The sequence below is a fragment of the Topomyia yanbarensis genome, chromosome 2 (genome assembly GCF_030247195.1).
Source record: "Topomyia yanbarensis strain Yona2022 chromosome 2, ASM3024719v1, whole genome shotgun sequence".
NCBI lineage: Eukaryota > Metazoa > Arthropoda > Insecta > Diptera > Culicidae > Topomyia > Topomyia yanbarensis.
In genome coordinates this window covers 339962494-339978192 of record NC_080671.1, presented here as the reverse complement: position 1 = coordinate 339978192, position 15699 = coordinate 339962494, and the positions used below count along the sequence as shown (strand labels likewise).

At 38.8% G+C, this 15699-nt stretch overlaps 1 protein-coding gene across 1 annotated transcript in view; it reads right to left on the bottom strand.

Moving 5' to 3' along the window:
- Positions 1 to 407: 407 nt before the first annotated feature.
- Positions 408 to 15699, bottom strand: part of LOC131684057 (uncharacterized) — a 249954-nt gene continuing 234662 nt past the window's right edge. The window contains exons 3-5 of the mRNA XM_058966583.1: positions 1729 to 2260; positions 1334 to 1537; positions 408 to 1273 (exon numbers count right to left, since the gene is read on the bottom strand). Of these exons, the coding sequence (XP_058822566.1) occupies positions 1116 to 1273; positions 1334 to 1537; positions 1729 to 2260 (894 nt within the window). The 3' untranslated portion in view covers positions 408 to 1115. The remainder of the gene's footprint in view (positions 1274 to 1333; positions 1538 to 1728; positions 2261 to 15699) is intronic.

Here is a 15699-nt window from a genome sequence, read left to right as displayed (position 1 = left end):
ACCAATTTATGTATCATTGATTCAATAAATTCCGTACTTTCACTTACACAGCTGTTTTCGCAATTAAAAAATGAAGAAAATGATGTGTTATACATTTCTTTTGTTTGCATTTTTACCTGTGACCATTGAGATAAAACGCGTAGGGTACAATTGTACCCCAGTGCAACGTTCTAGGGTGGAAAACGCAAGTGCAACGTTCTTGGGTTAAGAATCGTACTTTGCTAAATACAACTGGGATGCTCCAGGTAAGTTCAAAGTTACATTTGCAAACAAATCGCTCACAAGTTGATGATTTGCCAAGACATCTACATTTGGAAAAACAAACTACTTTGTGCAATCAAATGATAAATGGAACAGACAGTATGGGGAATATGTGACATTGTAAAAAATATCAAAAAGCCTAGAACTTACAATAATACATTGGGTTAGAGTTTATTATTCAACGTGGTAAGTTAAAGGTTGTACACTGGCACATTCGTAACAAACTATCAATATATTTATCGTAAAGTGTAAAAGTTGATGTTTTTTTCTGCCCGGTTTTGCAGGTCATTTTGATAAAAGATTATGATTAGTGCACGTTTCCCACATGCAAGTCAAGAGATGAGTAGCAAGTTATCAATATTGCGAGATTTGATAAAATTACATTGGATTGTACAATAGCTTTTAAAAACAGTTAAAAATTGTGAAAAATGTTTAATTAAAAGATTTTAACTTACAACATTCATAATTTTCAATTTATCTGTATTCTGATCTTAATTTTTTGTCTTCACATCCTGTTATCATACCTTTCAAACGGCTACGTTCTTTAATGTCAAAGTATTGCATTGTTTTTAATGCTTTATGATGAGTCTGATATGTGTGCATATACTTTTAAGTAACTATTTTTTGATTATTTTCGATTATCTATTGATTTGGAAAATTGTTACCACTTTTACCTTTGCTTATAGTCAATAAAGCAGAAATACAATTACGAATAAGCGAAACATGTGTCCAAAGTGTATATTTGTGTATGCATATCGTCCCTAACACAGGCCAAAAGTAGTTGATTTATTTTTTTTCTAGGAACGTGTGATGCAATTCGTTGATCATCCAGTATCGCTTTACAGAGTTCTAACTTAAGCATTCACATCGCAGGAAAGCGATCTCAAAGAGATAACTTCCTCTTCGTCATCGTTTTCCTGTGAGTCCTCGGGTTCGCCGAGGGCATGCACAAATTCATAGAAATCAATACGTCCATCACCGTCGACGTCCACCTCTTTGATCATGTCTTCGACTGAAATTAGATAGTACCGTTAATAAATGCTATGTGGATTTTTTTCTTGCAGCTTCTTACTTTCTTCTTCATCTAAATCCTCTCCTAGACACTGCAAGACCGCTCGCAAATCTGATGCCGTTATGTAGCCCCGATTGTGCTTGTCAAAAACGCGGAATGCATCACGCAGTTCACGTTCTTCCTGATCGGCCGAGGCCTCCGCCATGGTGTCGGTCATGTTGGACATGATGTCGACAAACTCCTCGAAGCTAACGTTCCCATCGCCTGTCATTGAAAGGTTCATACAAAGGTTAATAATAATCAAATGCCGGGAATACTACTAGTAGACACAAAATCGGTTTGTAGATTTTAAGACAGTGTTCGATTTAATGAAACTAATAAAACTTCAACATACATAGGTATAAACTGGGCAATATTATACAGCTCATTTTGTACATGACTTCTTTCTTACTTACCATCAACATCAATCTCCAACAGCATCTCTTGCAGCTCCTCCACCCGCGCAAACTGTCCCAACGATCGCATAACCGTACCCAACTCTTCTTTCGTTATCGAGCCATCGTTGTCCTTATCGAACAGTCGAAACGCTTCCCGGAATTCCTTCATCTGATTCTTCGATATAAATCTACGGTTCAAGCTGTAGTTGAAATTGCTGGAGGTAATCGATTCGGACGTCTGAGAGCGCCGGGCCTTAGATTGAGCTGCGGTCTGGCATGATTCGGCGAAAACAGTCCCATCCAGACTGGAGCAATCGCTTGTTGGTTGCTGAGCGTGATCGGACTGGTGGTCCAGCTGGCTACTAGTCTGCGTCAGTTGAGGACGCATGCTATGACTACTGACTGCTGTGCTGGCTCTGGGATCTAATGGAGTTGCACCTGGCGCCTGGAGCGGATAGCTAGAGTTATGGTCGCTCTGATTGTTCTGGTTCGATTCCTGGTCACTCGGTTGATGTTGTGATGCAGTTTCCGGATCGTTGGTATTTTTTGTCTAGTGGAGGTTTGAAAGAAATACGGAATACATGATTTATTTTGAAAGGTGAAAGAGGCATTCGTATGTACGTAGCATATAAATGAGTTGTGGTCCATTTGCAAGGAAATTTAACAACCGAACAAATGGAACCGATTGCAGTTGTGCACCAAACTTCTTCTTCTAGTTCTAGTTATTTTCCGTTCCGCCAGACAAGTGTACTCCGTCTATCTGGACTAGATATCGACCTATCAACTCAACTCATACTTCCCTTTCGGAGAAAGGCGTGATCACAGACTTTTTTCACCTCAGAAAAATCTCAACGGCCTCGGCTGCGATTGAACCCAGACCAACTGGGGTAAGTGGCAGTCACTCTCAAGGATGCAAAATGCCTACCTTTTCTGCGGCTGTAATTTTTCTGCCTACATTCTCATTTCTCTTTCGACGCTGCTGTCGTTCGCTAGTGCATGACGCGCAGCGCTGTACGGCAGTCTGTAAGCAAAGCAGTAACATGACAAAAAATACTGCCCCCAGTATAGCCACCAGACACGAGCGGTACAGCTTCTCTTTCCTCATTTTACACTTTTTAATATTTTTAATCTATTCAATATTTTTAATCACAAACGACGAAAATGAATGCGGTTCGTTTACGCCACGACCGGCATCAACGCTTTCGTGTGCGGGTCTCTCCCTTTGATTATACAGAGAAAAGTGTACAAAGCGAGAGAACAAACTTTACTACGCCACACTCTCACCGAGCAGTCGGAGTACAGCAGCAAAACAAAAATGTTTTCTACTGCTGTACGGGAAAATGTACTCGGTTTAGCTACCGTTCTGGCAAGAGCTGTAGTGATGCGTAGCTGTAGCGGGCTGTACGGCTTGTGCAAATGTAAATATACCGAAAAAAATGTAGTTTACCGGTACCGTTGGCATCCCTGGTCACACTTACCACTCAACCACCGGTGCCGTCTGTGAACAGACACATCGTTGTTTTATTGTCTTGCTTGAAATCCATTCCATAAAAATGAAAATGACGGAACATCAATAACTATCGTGGAATAACTTCATTGAGCGCTCTCTCTCGAGCTGGTGATTATGGAACCACTTCTGGGTCAATAATAGTACCCAATCAGTACACTTTTTTATCTCGATCGGATCGGAAGCTAAATCGTTTTACTTGTTAACAGTGTAGTGAATCGAACGAACGTTCCTACCAACAGTCTGCTGCCTACATAGGGGAGAGAGGGTAACAATGAAACACATTTTTTCTACAATTTAATTTTGATGATAATACTTGTTATTTGTGTAACCAAAAGTGATACATAGTGCCACTCTGTTGTTAACTAATACATATATTTTTTCAGCTCGTAAAATTCACGGGAAATAACATTTTTTGGATAATAAACAGTCGGTGGTAAAATGTATCAGTGTGCCCCATGGGTAGGAACTATGAAACACGATGTCGTCTATAGTGAAATATTCTACTTATAAATTTTATTCTTTTGTTTTAACGAAGAATGATCCTAACGCTTTCAATTTAAGTTATATTGGGGTGAAAATCGTTTGCTTACGAAAGAATCCACTATAACATCGCGTAACATTGAACCACCATATATGCATATCAGCTGCAATCCTGAAATAAGAGACAATTTCTACAAAACTTGCCCAAATTTACTAATTTTGCACTATATGAGTAGTATTTACTGTTGAAAATCGGAACCCATTCACATTTTGAGACCGACCACAAAAACAAAAAATAATCACTGTTCCCCATACGCCTTCGTTCCACAGTTACCCAATGGGTCTTTTCATGAACATTGTGAAATTACAGAGAACCATGAGAAGTTACCAAAAAACTTTGTTCGCGGCATATGTTGAGCATAAAATTTGCTATAAATAGCAATAGACTAAACATTTATTCAATGAATGGTAACTCATAAAGATGGAATAATGTTTTTCATTGCAAATTTACTCTGGCTATCACAAAACAAACAAATATCCATTAAAAGAGATACAGTTATCAGATCTCTTCCAAAATATAGCAACACGTGTAAAGAATTAGAAATCGTGAAATATGAGAGAATGAGACGATTCTGATCATGCATTATGATTTTATTGCGAATGTTTCATAGTTCCTGCTGATCCACTGTTACCCTCTCTCCCCTATACCGCGCCAGTGCTATAAGCAAGCAAAGCAATCGAAAAATAACAGTCGCCCTAAGTCAATGTGAACAACAAAGTACCGTTACTTTCATCGGTGCGGTATCGATCGTTTATTTCAAGATGTTTAACACTCAGCAGCAAAATTTGAACAATCTTCGGTGCAATACAGTGGCCGTCTGTTTTAAACACTGCCCAATCCGCCGTAGTGTTCGCGAAGTGGAACAGTTATTAAAAGTGCAAATGCAGCTTAGACTTACGGAAGTCGTCATCATCCAATTCCACCACACTCGTAATGCTGTATTGATAACATTTAAAACTTTGGCCATGGCGGAAAGTTTTGCTATGGAAAACAACATGCAAAGCGTCATTGAGCATGACAATGTTAAAACCAAGATGCCCGTTTAAATTGACGATGATTTGTTGTGCCCGTATACTACACCAATACACTCATTACAACCATCATTTCGGAATACGGAACGGTGGAATCCGTTGAGTTTGAAATCTGGAAATATATGGTTCCAAAAACGTTTTTCTTACAGGTGTTGGAATATAGAAGAAACACGAGCCTGTTTTGATCAAGATAGGTGCTTCTTTAGCAGTGTTAGAAGCTACTCAATTTTTATATACACATATCCTGCAAAGTTTTCTATAGTTCAGTTTGGCAGACAAGATAGCTAAAAGCAATCCAAATGGACTAGATTTATCAGTTTTCAAAAATATTTGATAACAACGTAGACATATCAAAATATAATTTTTGACCGATAACTGAAAATGTCTCTGGCAGCACTACTACAGTGGAATTCAATCAGAACAATTCAGATCAGTTGTACGAATATTTCTTGTAACTATTAGCGCTCAAATGAACGGTAATAGTCATAGTTTTTAGTAACACTTACTTCGGAAGTGTTTGTTTTCGCCATGTAATAAGTAGTTGGAAGCGATAGCTGTGTAGCAATAAGGCCCGCTGTGGAAAATGCGGTGAGAATCATGTGGACGATTCATGCAGTAAGAATGCTGAGAAGTGTCCTTACTGTGCAGAGAATCTGCATGATATCTCGGCATGTCCCGCGTACAAACTACGCGGGGATAAGCTAAAACGTTCCCTTGTGGGGCGATCCGAACGTTCTTTCGCAGAAATGCTAAAGAAAGCAACGCCACCATCCTCAACAAACATCTATGCTCACTTGCCTCCTAACGAGGGCGAGGCTGATGACCCACAAGAGGGAACATCTACTAGCGCGTCTAGAAGTTATAGGAAGAGGAGGAACATTTCCTCTCCTAAAGTTCCTTGTAAAGGCCAGAAGGTATCCCTTGACGGGGCTCCGAAAGTCACATCTATTGGAAGTGTTGCAACCAAACCGAAGCAATTAGCTCCTGGTCTCGGAGGATTAAGCTCAGAGAAGGAGTTCCCAGCACTTCAAGGAACATCAAAAATCCCAAGTGTTCCTTTGTTTCAGTTCGAGAATAATCACAGCACTGGAATTATCAAACTCTCGGACATAGTGGACTGGATAATAACTTTTAATATAACTGATCCTATTAAAAGTCTTATTTTAGCTTTTCTCCCTACAGTAAGAACATTTTTGAAGCAGTTGACTGCTAAATGGCCCCTCCTTTCAGCGATTGTATCCTTTGATGGCTAACTCATCGAACGAGGTCACGGATTTGATCACTGTTTTACAGTGGAATTGCAGAAGTATCATCCCGAACATCGATTCCTTCAAAATTTTAATAAATAGTTTGAGTTGCGATGCATTTGCATTATGTGAAACTTGATTAACTTCAGATATAGATCTCAACTTTCACGATTTTAATATTATTCGCATGGATCGAGACACCCCCTATGGAGGAGTGCTATTGGGGATCAAAAAGCGCTATTCCTTCTACAGAATTAACTTTCCCTCGATAACAGGTATTGAAGTTGTCGCTTGTCAAGTGACAACCAAAGGCAAAGATCTTTGCATTGCTTCGATATATATATATATATATATATATATATATATATATATATATATATATATATATATATATATATATATATATATATATATATATATATATATATATATATATATATATATATATATATATATATATATATATATATATATATATATATATATATATATATATATATATATATATATATATATATATATATATATATATATATATATATATATATATATATATATATATATATATATATATATATATATATATATATATATATATATATATATATATATATATATATATATATATATATATATATATATATATATATATATATATATATATAAGTTAAGCGCAAATCCGCCCTAACGACCATAAATGACAACTCAACCAAAAGCATCGTAGCAACACCCGAAATAGCTGAGCCAGCGTCGCGTACGTGGAACACGCGCGAACGATCAAACATCAGACCATCATGGGAGCCACCGTTACCAGGTGCAAGATCAGCAGTTCTAGGAATCAAGCTAGGGACTCAGGTGTTCGATAAACATTGAATAAATCAGTCTTTAGTGTGCTGTCGAGTAGGTTAGTTCGGTTTTACTTTTTAAAAAGAAACTTTCCAAAGCAGAGGCTTTCACTGGCGCAGTCGGTAGGATTTTTTCAGTATTAACTCCCGGATAGATCCTTCCGCGAACGTATATCGCGCGAATTGTGTTGTGTTCTGAAAGATCCCGCCGAATCTACACACCTTGCGAACGGATATCGCAAAAAAATACTGTAAGTAGTTTTAATCCTTCATAATAACGCTAAAGAGAACGGCTAAGTGAAACAAAAAAGCCCTATCTTTAGATAAAAACCTAATACAATTACTAATTCAGAGACCCGAGCCCCGACCCACGGTAAGCGGAGGTCTGAATATCACAAAACTAAAATAAGGAAACTAACCCTAAACAAAAAAACAATAAATAATTTGCGATAAAGTGTATAAGTTTTTATAAGTTTTTATAAATAAATTCAACAATGGAAGCTCATCTCCAGGCACGCATAGCTGAATTACAGCAGCTGCTCGCCGAAAAGGAGGAGCACATCGAGCAAATGCAGCTCGAATCCATTGGTGCAGCAGAAGCAGTGCAGGCTGCACAAGCCGCTGCTAATGCCGCGCGGTTGCAATTACAAACAACTAATATTGCGGACCAAACTCCACGGGTGGAAGACATTTTAAAATCACTTCAAACACCCCAAATAATCAAAGAGTTGCCGTCTTTCGATGGCAACCCAATAAAGCTGCATAGCTTTATTAAAAGCATTGATAACCTCATGCCACTTATAGAAAGTGCAAGAGGTACAACTGTATTTAATGTCTGGTTACAGGCAATTAGAGCAAAGGTGACTGGCGAAGCTGATAATGCACTGGAGCTCTACGGGACCATTCTAGAATGGGAAGAAATAAAGACCAATTTAATCACCCATTATAGTGACAGACGTGACGAAGTCTGCCTCACTAGAGATCTGTTCAAACTAGAACAGACCACAAGTATCGAAGATTTCTATGGAAAAGTGCCCCATATAATATCTCTGCTTGTTAATCTATTAAATTTAAACCACGACAGCGAACAAATTAAACATGCTAAGAAAAAATTGTATGCTGAAATGGGCTTAAAGGTTTTCCTGGGAGGATTAAAAGATCCTCTTGGCCCGATAATTAGAGCGCAAACTCCAACTACTATCAGAGAAGCCTTGAGACTATGTCTCGAGGAAAACAACTACAATCACGGGAGAAACTGCCCAAAAACACCAGTTTTTCCACCTGCTCTTCCTCCGAGACCATCTGCTAATCTGCAGAGAATTCCTATGCGACCTCCTCCAGGCTTCCTACAACCTCGACCACCTCCAACCTTCCAATTTCGACCCCCTCAGATATTTTCACAGTATCACCCCCCTCAAAACGCCCAACAATACAGGCCATCTCCACCTATTCAACAATTCCGACCTCCTCCACCTTTCCGACAAGGTCAACCCCCACAATTTCGACAACCTCAGTACAATCAGCAATTTCCCAAACCAGTCCCTATGGAAGTCGATCCTTCCATCAGGAGCCGACAAATTAATTATATGAACCGCTCACACCCGACAAGAGCTAATCATGGTCCACATTATCAACTACAATTCGACAACGAACCCTATGAGTATTTCTATGACGAATATAATATTCCTGACCCTCAGGCACAATATGAAATGCCGAACTCATATCAGCAACCTGAGAATTCACTACCCGCAGACGAATATGCAGGGCAAACTTCTCAAACACAAAACGATAACACTAATAATAATGAAGAGGGAGACGATTTAAATTTTCTGATGGCTCAAGGTCACCATCCGATGACCTAGAGAATTTCATTCCTTACATTACGATACAAACATCAAAAGGTTTACTAAACTTTCTCATTGACACCGGCGCTAATAAAAATTATATTAGCCCGCGACACGTCAACCTCGAAAGGTGTCGTTTTACGGAACCCATCAAAGTCCGTAATATTAGTGGTTCACACTGTTTAAATCAGTACGTCGAATTTTGTCCGTTCCCACAAAACGAAAAATTAAGATTTTACGTCTTCGAATTTCACGACTTTTTCGATGGATTGATTGGTTACCAATCCTTACAAAGGTTAAAGGCTGATATTCTGACCACCTCTAATGAACTTAAATTGCCAAACAATACAATCAAAATGCATCGCAAATATCCGAACACAACCCAGGTAACGCTCAATGCTCACGAGAGCAAAACAATTAACCTTCCCGTGAGTTCCACAGAAGGAGATTTTCTTCTAGAAGATGATTTAAAAATTAATCCCAACATAGTTATCGGATCCGGCATATACCAAGCAAACGACAATAGAGCATTCTTCCGAATTTCAAATCTTTCGGATACTCCTACAAAATTCTTGATTACGGATCCTCTAAACATTGAAATTAATAATTTCGAAACAAGTACACCCAACCTTAATCAACCCGATATAAAACAATCGCTTTTAAAACAGCTGCGGACCACACATCTGAATAAAGAAGAAGAATCCAAACTTCTGCAGCTCATATCGAAATATGAAGACGTATTTTTTATTGAAGGTGAAAAACTTACATTCACTAGCGCTATTAAGCACAAAATTAATACGAAAGATGACCTACCAGTACATGCTAAATCATACCGTTACCCTTTCTGTCATAGAGAAGAGGTACAACGCCAAATTATGAAAATGCTTGACCAAGGCATCATTCGGCATTCGAATAGTCCATGGACATCACCAGTCTGGATCGTCGAAAAAAAATTAGACGCTTCTGGAAAGAAAAAGTGGCGACTTGTAATAGACTACAGAAAACTTAATGAAAAAACGGTCGACGACCGTTACCCCATACCCAATATTACAGACATCCTCGACAAATTAGGTCGTTGTATGTATTTTACAACCTTAGACCTCGCCTCTGGTTTCCACCAAGTCGAAGTTGAAAAAGTAGACATTCCAAAAACTGCATTTAGTGTAGAAAATGGACACTATGAATTTTTGCGAATGCCTTTTGGGTTGAAAAATGCACCTTCAACGTTTCAGCGCGTGATGGACAACGTGCTGAGGGAACACATCGGAGTCATATGTTTAGTGTACATGGATGACATCATTGTCTTTTCTACCAGTCTAACTGAGCATCTTGACAATTTGTCAAAAATCTTCGCGACATTGAAAAAACACAATCTGAAGGTGCAATTGGACAAGAGCGAATTCCTACAAAAGGAGGTTGCCTTCCTGGGCCATATTGTGACTTCGGAAGGTGTCAAACCCAATCCTGACAAAATTAAAATTATAAAAGAATGGCCATTGCCGTCAAATGAAAAAGAACTGCGTGGTTTTCTAGGTATTTTAGGATACTACCGCAAATTCATTAAAGACTTCGCTAAAATAGCCAAGCCACTGACTAATGCCCTTAGAAAAGGTGAAGGCATTTCTCACTCGAGAGACTTCGTTGAAGCATTCGAAAAATGTAAAAATATTCTATCAGGGAGCAATATTCTGCAATATCCTGACTTTTCCAAACAATTCATACTTACCACAGATGCCTCCAACTTCGCAATCGGCGCTGTGTTATCTCAAGGAATTATAGGAAGTGATAAGCCGATAGCCTTCGCTTCCAGAACTTTGAATAAGTCAGAGGAAAAATATTCAGCTATAGAGAAAGAACTATTGGCTGTTGTATGGGCTTGCAAATATTTTCGCCCTTACTTATATGGCCGGAAGTTTATTCTTTATACTGATCATAAACCTCTCACATATGGGCTTAATCTGAAAGACACTAATAATAGGCTTGTCCATTGGCGTCTTTCACTTAGCGAATTTGATTACGAAATACGTTACCGTCCTGGTAAACAAAACATAGTCGCAGACAGTTTATCAAGGATTCGAAACGAAATTAATATAAATGAGGAGGAAATCTCATCCGATAATGCCACGGTGCATTCTGCGGACACAGACGACTCCGAATTTATCCCGTGTACTGAGCTCCCGGTGAACACCTTTAGTAACCAAATAATTTTGAAAGTCGGGCCTGACGAGCCAGACAATTACGAACAAATATTCCCCAGAGTATATCGAAGAACGATAACAAAATCTGTCTTCGGCGTACCAGTTATGATCCGTATATTCAAAGATTACATGGACCTTAGACGGACTAATTGTATCTACTGTCCGGAAAGTATTATGAACATCATACAGATCACCTACAAAAACTACTTTAGCAGGGCCAAACCGTTTAAAGTTGTCATTTCACAAAAACTTTTGATAGATTTACAAACACCAGAAGAACAGAACCTCGTGATAGAACAAACGCACGAATGTGCACACAGAGGAATCTGGGAAAATAATCAGCAAATAATAAAGAGGTATTATTTTCCGAAGATGAAAATAAAAATCAGAGAGTTCATAAAACTTTGCGACATATGTAACAAAAATAAATACGACCGACATCCTTACAAAATTATATTAGGATCAACACCAAATCCGAACAGACCGCTTGACATAGTTCACGTCGACATCTTCGTAGCAGAAAAGGAACACTTTCTGTCATTCTTAGACAAATTTTCCAGATACGGTACTCTAGTACACATCAAATCCCGAAACATTTTAGATATAAGAAAAGGGTTAACTAAATTTTTCAAAATCTACGGGACACCACGCTTAATCGTATGCGATAACGAGCCAGCCCTTAAGTCTATAGAAGTTCGTGGCCTCTTGCAGGACTTAAATATCGAAATATTTTTCACACCACCTAACCACAGCGAAAGTAACGGTACGGTTGAACGATTTCATTCAACCATAGCAGAAATATTTCGCTGTAACAAACCAAATTACGAAGATCTAAACATTAAAGAAATATTTAACATTGCGTGTACATTGTATAACAATACAATTCACTCTGCAATAAAACTCAAACCTAGGGAAGTTTTCTACGGGTTGAAAGATCAACAAGAAAGACCCCTCAATATAGAATTAATAGTAAAGGCCCGCAACGAACTCTATGACGAGGTTATGCTCGCACACAATAGATCAAAACTAAGAAATTTGGAATATCATAATAAACACAGAGAACCAGAACCGGAAATAGAACCAAATGCCATAGCTTACAAAAAAGTTCAAGGCATCAAAAAGAAAACAAAACCAAAGTATTTACCAGTCCGAGCATCAGAAAACAAGGGTAGAATACTTGTAGATGACTCTGGCCGGGAAATACACAAAGATAATGTCAAAAGAATTTAATAGATTTTATACTTTCAGAAAACGAGATGATCAACGCCTGCAGAATCCTCCTGATTTGCCTCCTATTCACTCTTCCCATCACACCCTATTCACAGTCCATCCAGATACATGACATAACAAACAACGCAGGTGCGTTGCTTCTTCAAAGAGGGGAGGGAAGAATAATAGCAGGGTATGATAGACTTTTACACATTATCGATTTCACAAAATTTGACGTGTCTGTCGCAATAATTGAGAACGTAATAAGTCAGATAAAAAATTCTACAGATTTTTCAGAAATAATTGTAACTAAATTAACTGAAATAAAGTTCATCCTTAGTACCTTGCACGATAGACCAAGAAATAAACGATCAATTAACATATTAGGAAGCATAATAAAAACGGTGACAGGGAATCTAGATGCTGAAGATATGAACATAATTAATTCTAATTTAGATAACCTCAGGAGAACAGAAAATGTATTAATCCAACAGAACAATAGACAAATAAAAATAAATTCCAAATTCGAAAATAGACTCAATATGATTACCGATGGTTTCAGAAACCAACAAAATGTACTTAATAAAATCATTGACAACGAAGATTATGTTATAACAGAAAATCATAAAATTTCAATTATTTTTCAACTAGACTCCCTTCTGAACACACTAAAATCAATTGAATATTGTATAATGTTAGCGAAACTAAATATTGTCAGTAAAACCATTTTCACACCAAAAGAAGTAGAAATAATAGCGCAGGAAATTTAAAACCAGGGCCTAGAAATCCACGATGCAGACGAAGCATTCAACTATCTGACAACAACCATCTTCTACAAGGGACCAACACTCATCATCAGCATCAACGCTCCACGCCTACTTTCTGAAAGATATAGAAAAGTCATCATCGAACCCCTACCACTCCTGAACCAAACCGTTAAGCTAACGCACAACACAGTTTTCATCAACCCGACACAAATACTTGCAGTAATTTCCAGATGTCAAGAATACAACAGAGTGACAATCTGCGAGAGGAAACAATTGATTGAAATCAGCGATGATCCTTGTGAAGCTCCACTTCTAAGAGGCCAACACGGAAAGTGCCATTTATCAGAAAAACCTCCGTCATCAGAAACAAGACCACTAACCCCAGGAACACTGTTGGTGATATCCGTTCACCAAGACGTACGCATCAACAGCACCTGCGGCATCAGCAATAGGACGTTAACCGGAATCCACTTGGTAACGTTTCATAATTGCTCACTCCACATTAGGAACGAGCTGTTCGAAAATTTTGAACTACGGTTCTATCAACCAACAATTTTGCCACTGCAATCAGGCAAAATACAAACTATGCAAATAGAGCGGCACGTAAACATATCAGAGCTACACCAACTCAACATAGCAAACAGAAACCGCCTCGAAATAGTTAACGTGGAACACCGACTTGGATTTTTATCGCTTAGCACAGCAGTTGTCCTCATTTTCGCATTGTTGATTTTTATACTTGTTAAATATTACCAGTTTACAAAAATAGAAAATTGCTCGGGACGAGCAATACTTGAAGGGGAAGCAGTTAAGCGCAAATCCGCCCTAACGACCATAAATGACAACTCAACCAAAAGCATCGTAGCAACACCCGAAATAGCTGAGCCAGCGTCGCGTACGTGGAACACGCGCGAACGACCAAACATCAGACCATCATGGGAGCCACCGTTACCAGGTGCAAGATCAGCAGTTCTAGGAATCAAGCTAGGGACTCAGGTGTTCGATAAACATTGAATAAATCAGTCTTTAGTGTGCTGTCGAGTAGGTTAGTTCGGTTTTACTTTTTAAAAAGAAACTTTCCAAAGCAGAGGCTTTCACTTATATATATATATATATATATATATATATATATATATATATATATATATATATATATATATATATATATATATATATATATATATATATATATATATATATATATATATATATATATATATATATATATATATATATATATATATATATATATATATATATATATATATATATATATATATATATATATATATTCCCCCCAACACCGCGATTGGGCACCGCCGGCTATATGACATCATAGAATCCCTGCCTGCACCGCGACTTCTCTTAGGAGACTTTAACTCTCACGGTACGGAATGGGGTTGCCTTTATGATGATAACCGTTGAATTAAATCACAATATTTGCGACAGCTTCAATATCACAATTCTAAACACGGGTGAAATGACACGGATCCCTCCCCCACCCAAGTGCATTAGATTTATCCCTTTGCCCGACCTCGCTACAGTTCGATTGCGCATGGTAGGTAATCCCTGATCCCCACGGTAACGCCCATCTGCCGATCGTAGTCTCGATCACCAACAGCTCAAGACCATGGGAATCAATCAATATTTCGTATGACCTCACACGAAATATCGATTGGAAGAGCTATGCGGCCGCGATATCCGACATCGATTCTACCCAATAACTTCCTCCGGAGGAAGAGTACAGCTTTTTGGCTGGCTTGATTCTCGACAGCGCGAATCAAGCTCAGACTAAGCTAGTACCCGGCGCGAACATACACAAAAGTTTTTCCAATCCCTGGTGGGATAAAGAGTGCTCAGACGTGTACGCAGAGAAGGCCGCCGCGTTTAAGACCTTCCGGAACGACTGGTTACCCGCTAGCTTTCGACAGTACGCGACGTTAGACAAGCGAATGAAGAGTTTGATGAAAGCCAAGAAACGCGGTTATTGGCGCCGGTTCGTCGACGGATTAACGAGAGAAACATCGATGAGCACTCTTTGGGGAACAGCCCGACGTATGCGAAACAGTACTAATGAGAGCGTGGAATATTCAAACCGTTGGATATTCGATTCCGCTAAGAAGGTTTGTCCGGATTCCGCCCCGGCATAGAAGATCTACCGCGCCGCGCCCCCTCACGATAACGCGAACGAAACACCTTTTTCGATGGTGGAGTTCTCACTTGCTCTCTTGTCGTGTAACAATAAAGCTCCAGGGCCAGACAGAATCAAATTTAACATGTTGAAGAATCTGCCAGACTCTGCCAAGAGACGCTTGTTGAACTTATTCAATAAGTTTCTTGAGGCTAACATTGTCCCACACGATTGGAGACAAGTGAAGGTCATAGCCATCCAAAAACCAGGAAAACCAGTCTCCGATCACAATTCGTATCGACCGATCTCAATGCTGTCCTGTATCCGGAAGTTGTTCGAGAAAATGATCCTATTCCGCCTCGACAATTGGGTCGAAGCAAATGGTTTACTGTCAGATACACAATTTGGCTTTCGAACGATTGTCTTGCGTTGCTCTCAACCGAAATTCAAATGGCCTATGCTAGCAAAGAGCAGATGGCATCAGTGTTCCTAGATATTAAGGGGGCTTTCGATTCAGTTTCGATCAACATTCTTTCAGAGAAGCTGCACCAGCATGGTCTTTCAGCGACTTTAAACAACTTTTTACTAAACTTGTTGTCGGAAAAGCACATGCATTTTTCGCATGGTGACTTATCGATATCACGATTTAGTTACATGGGCGTTCCC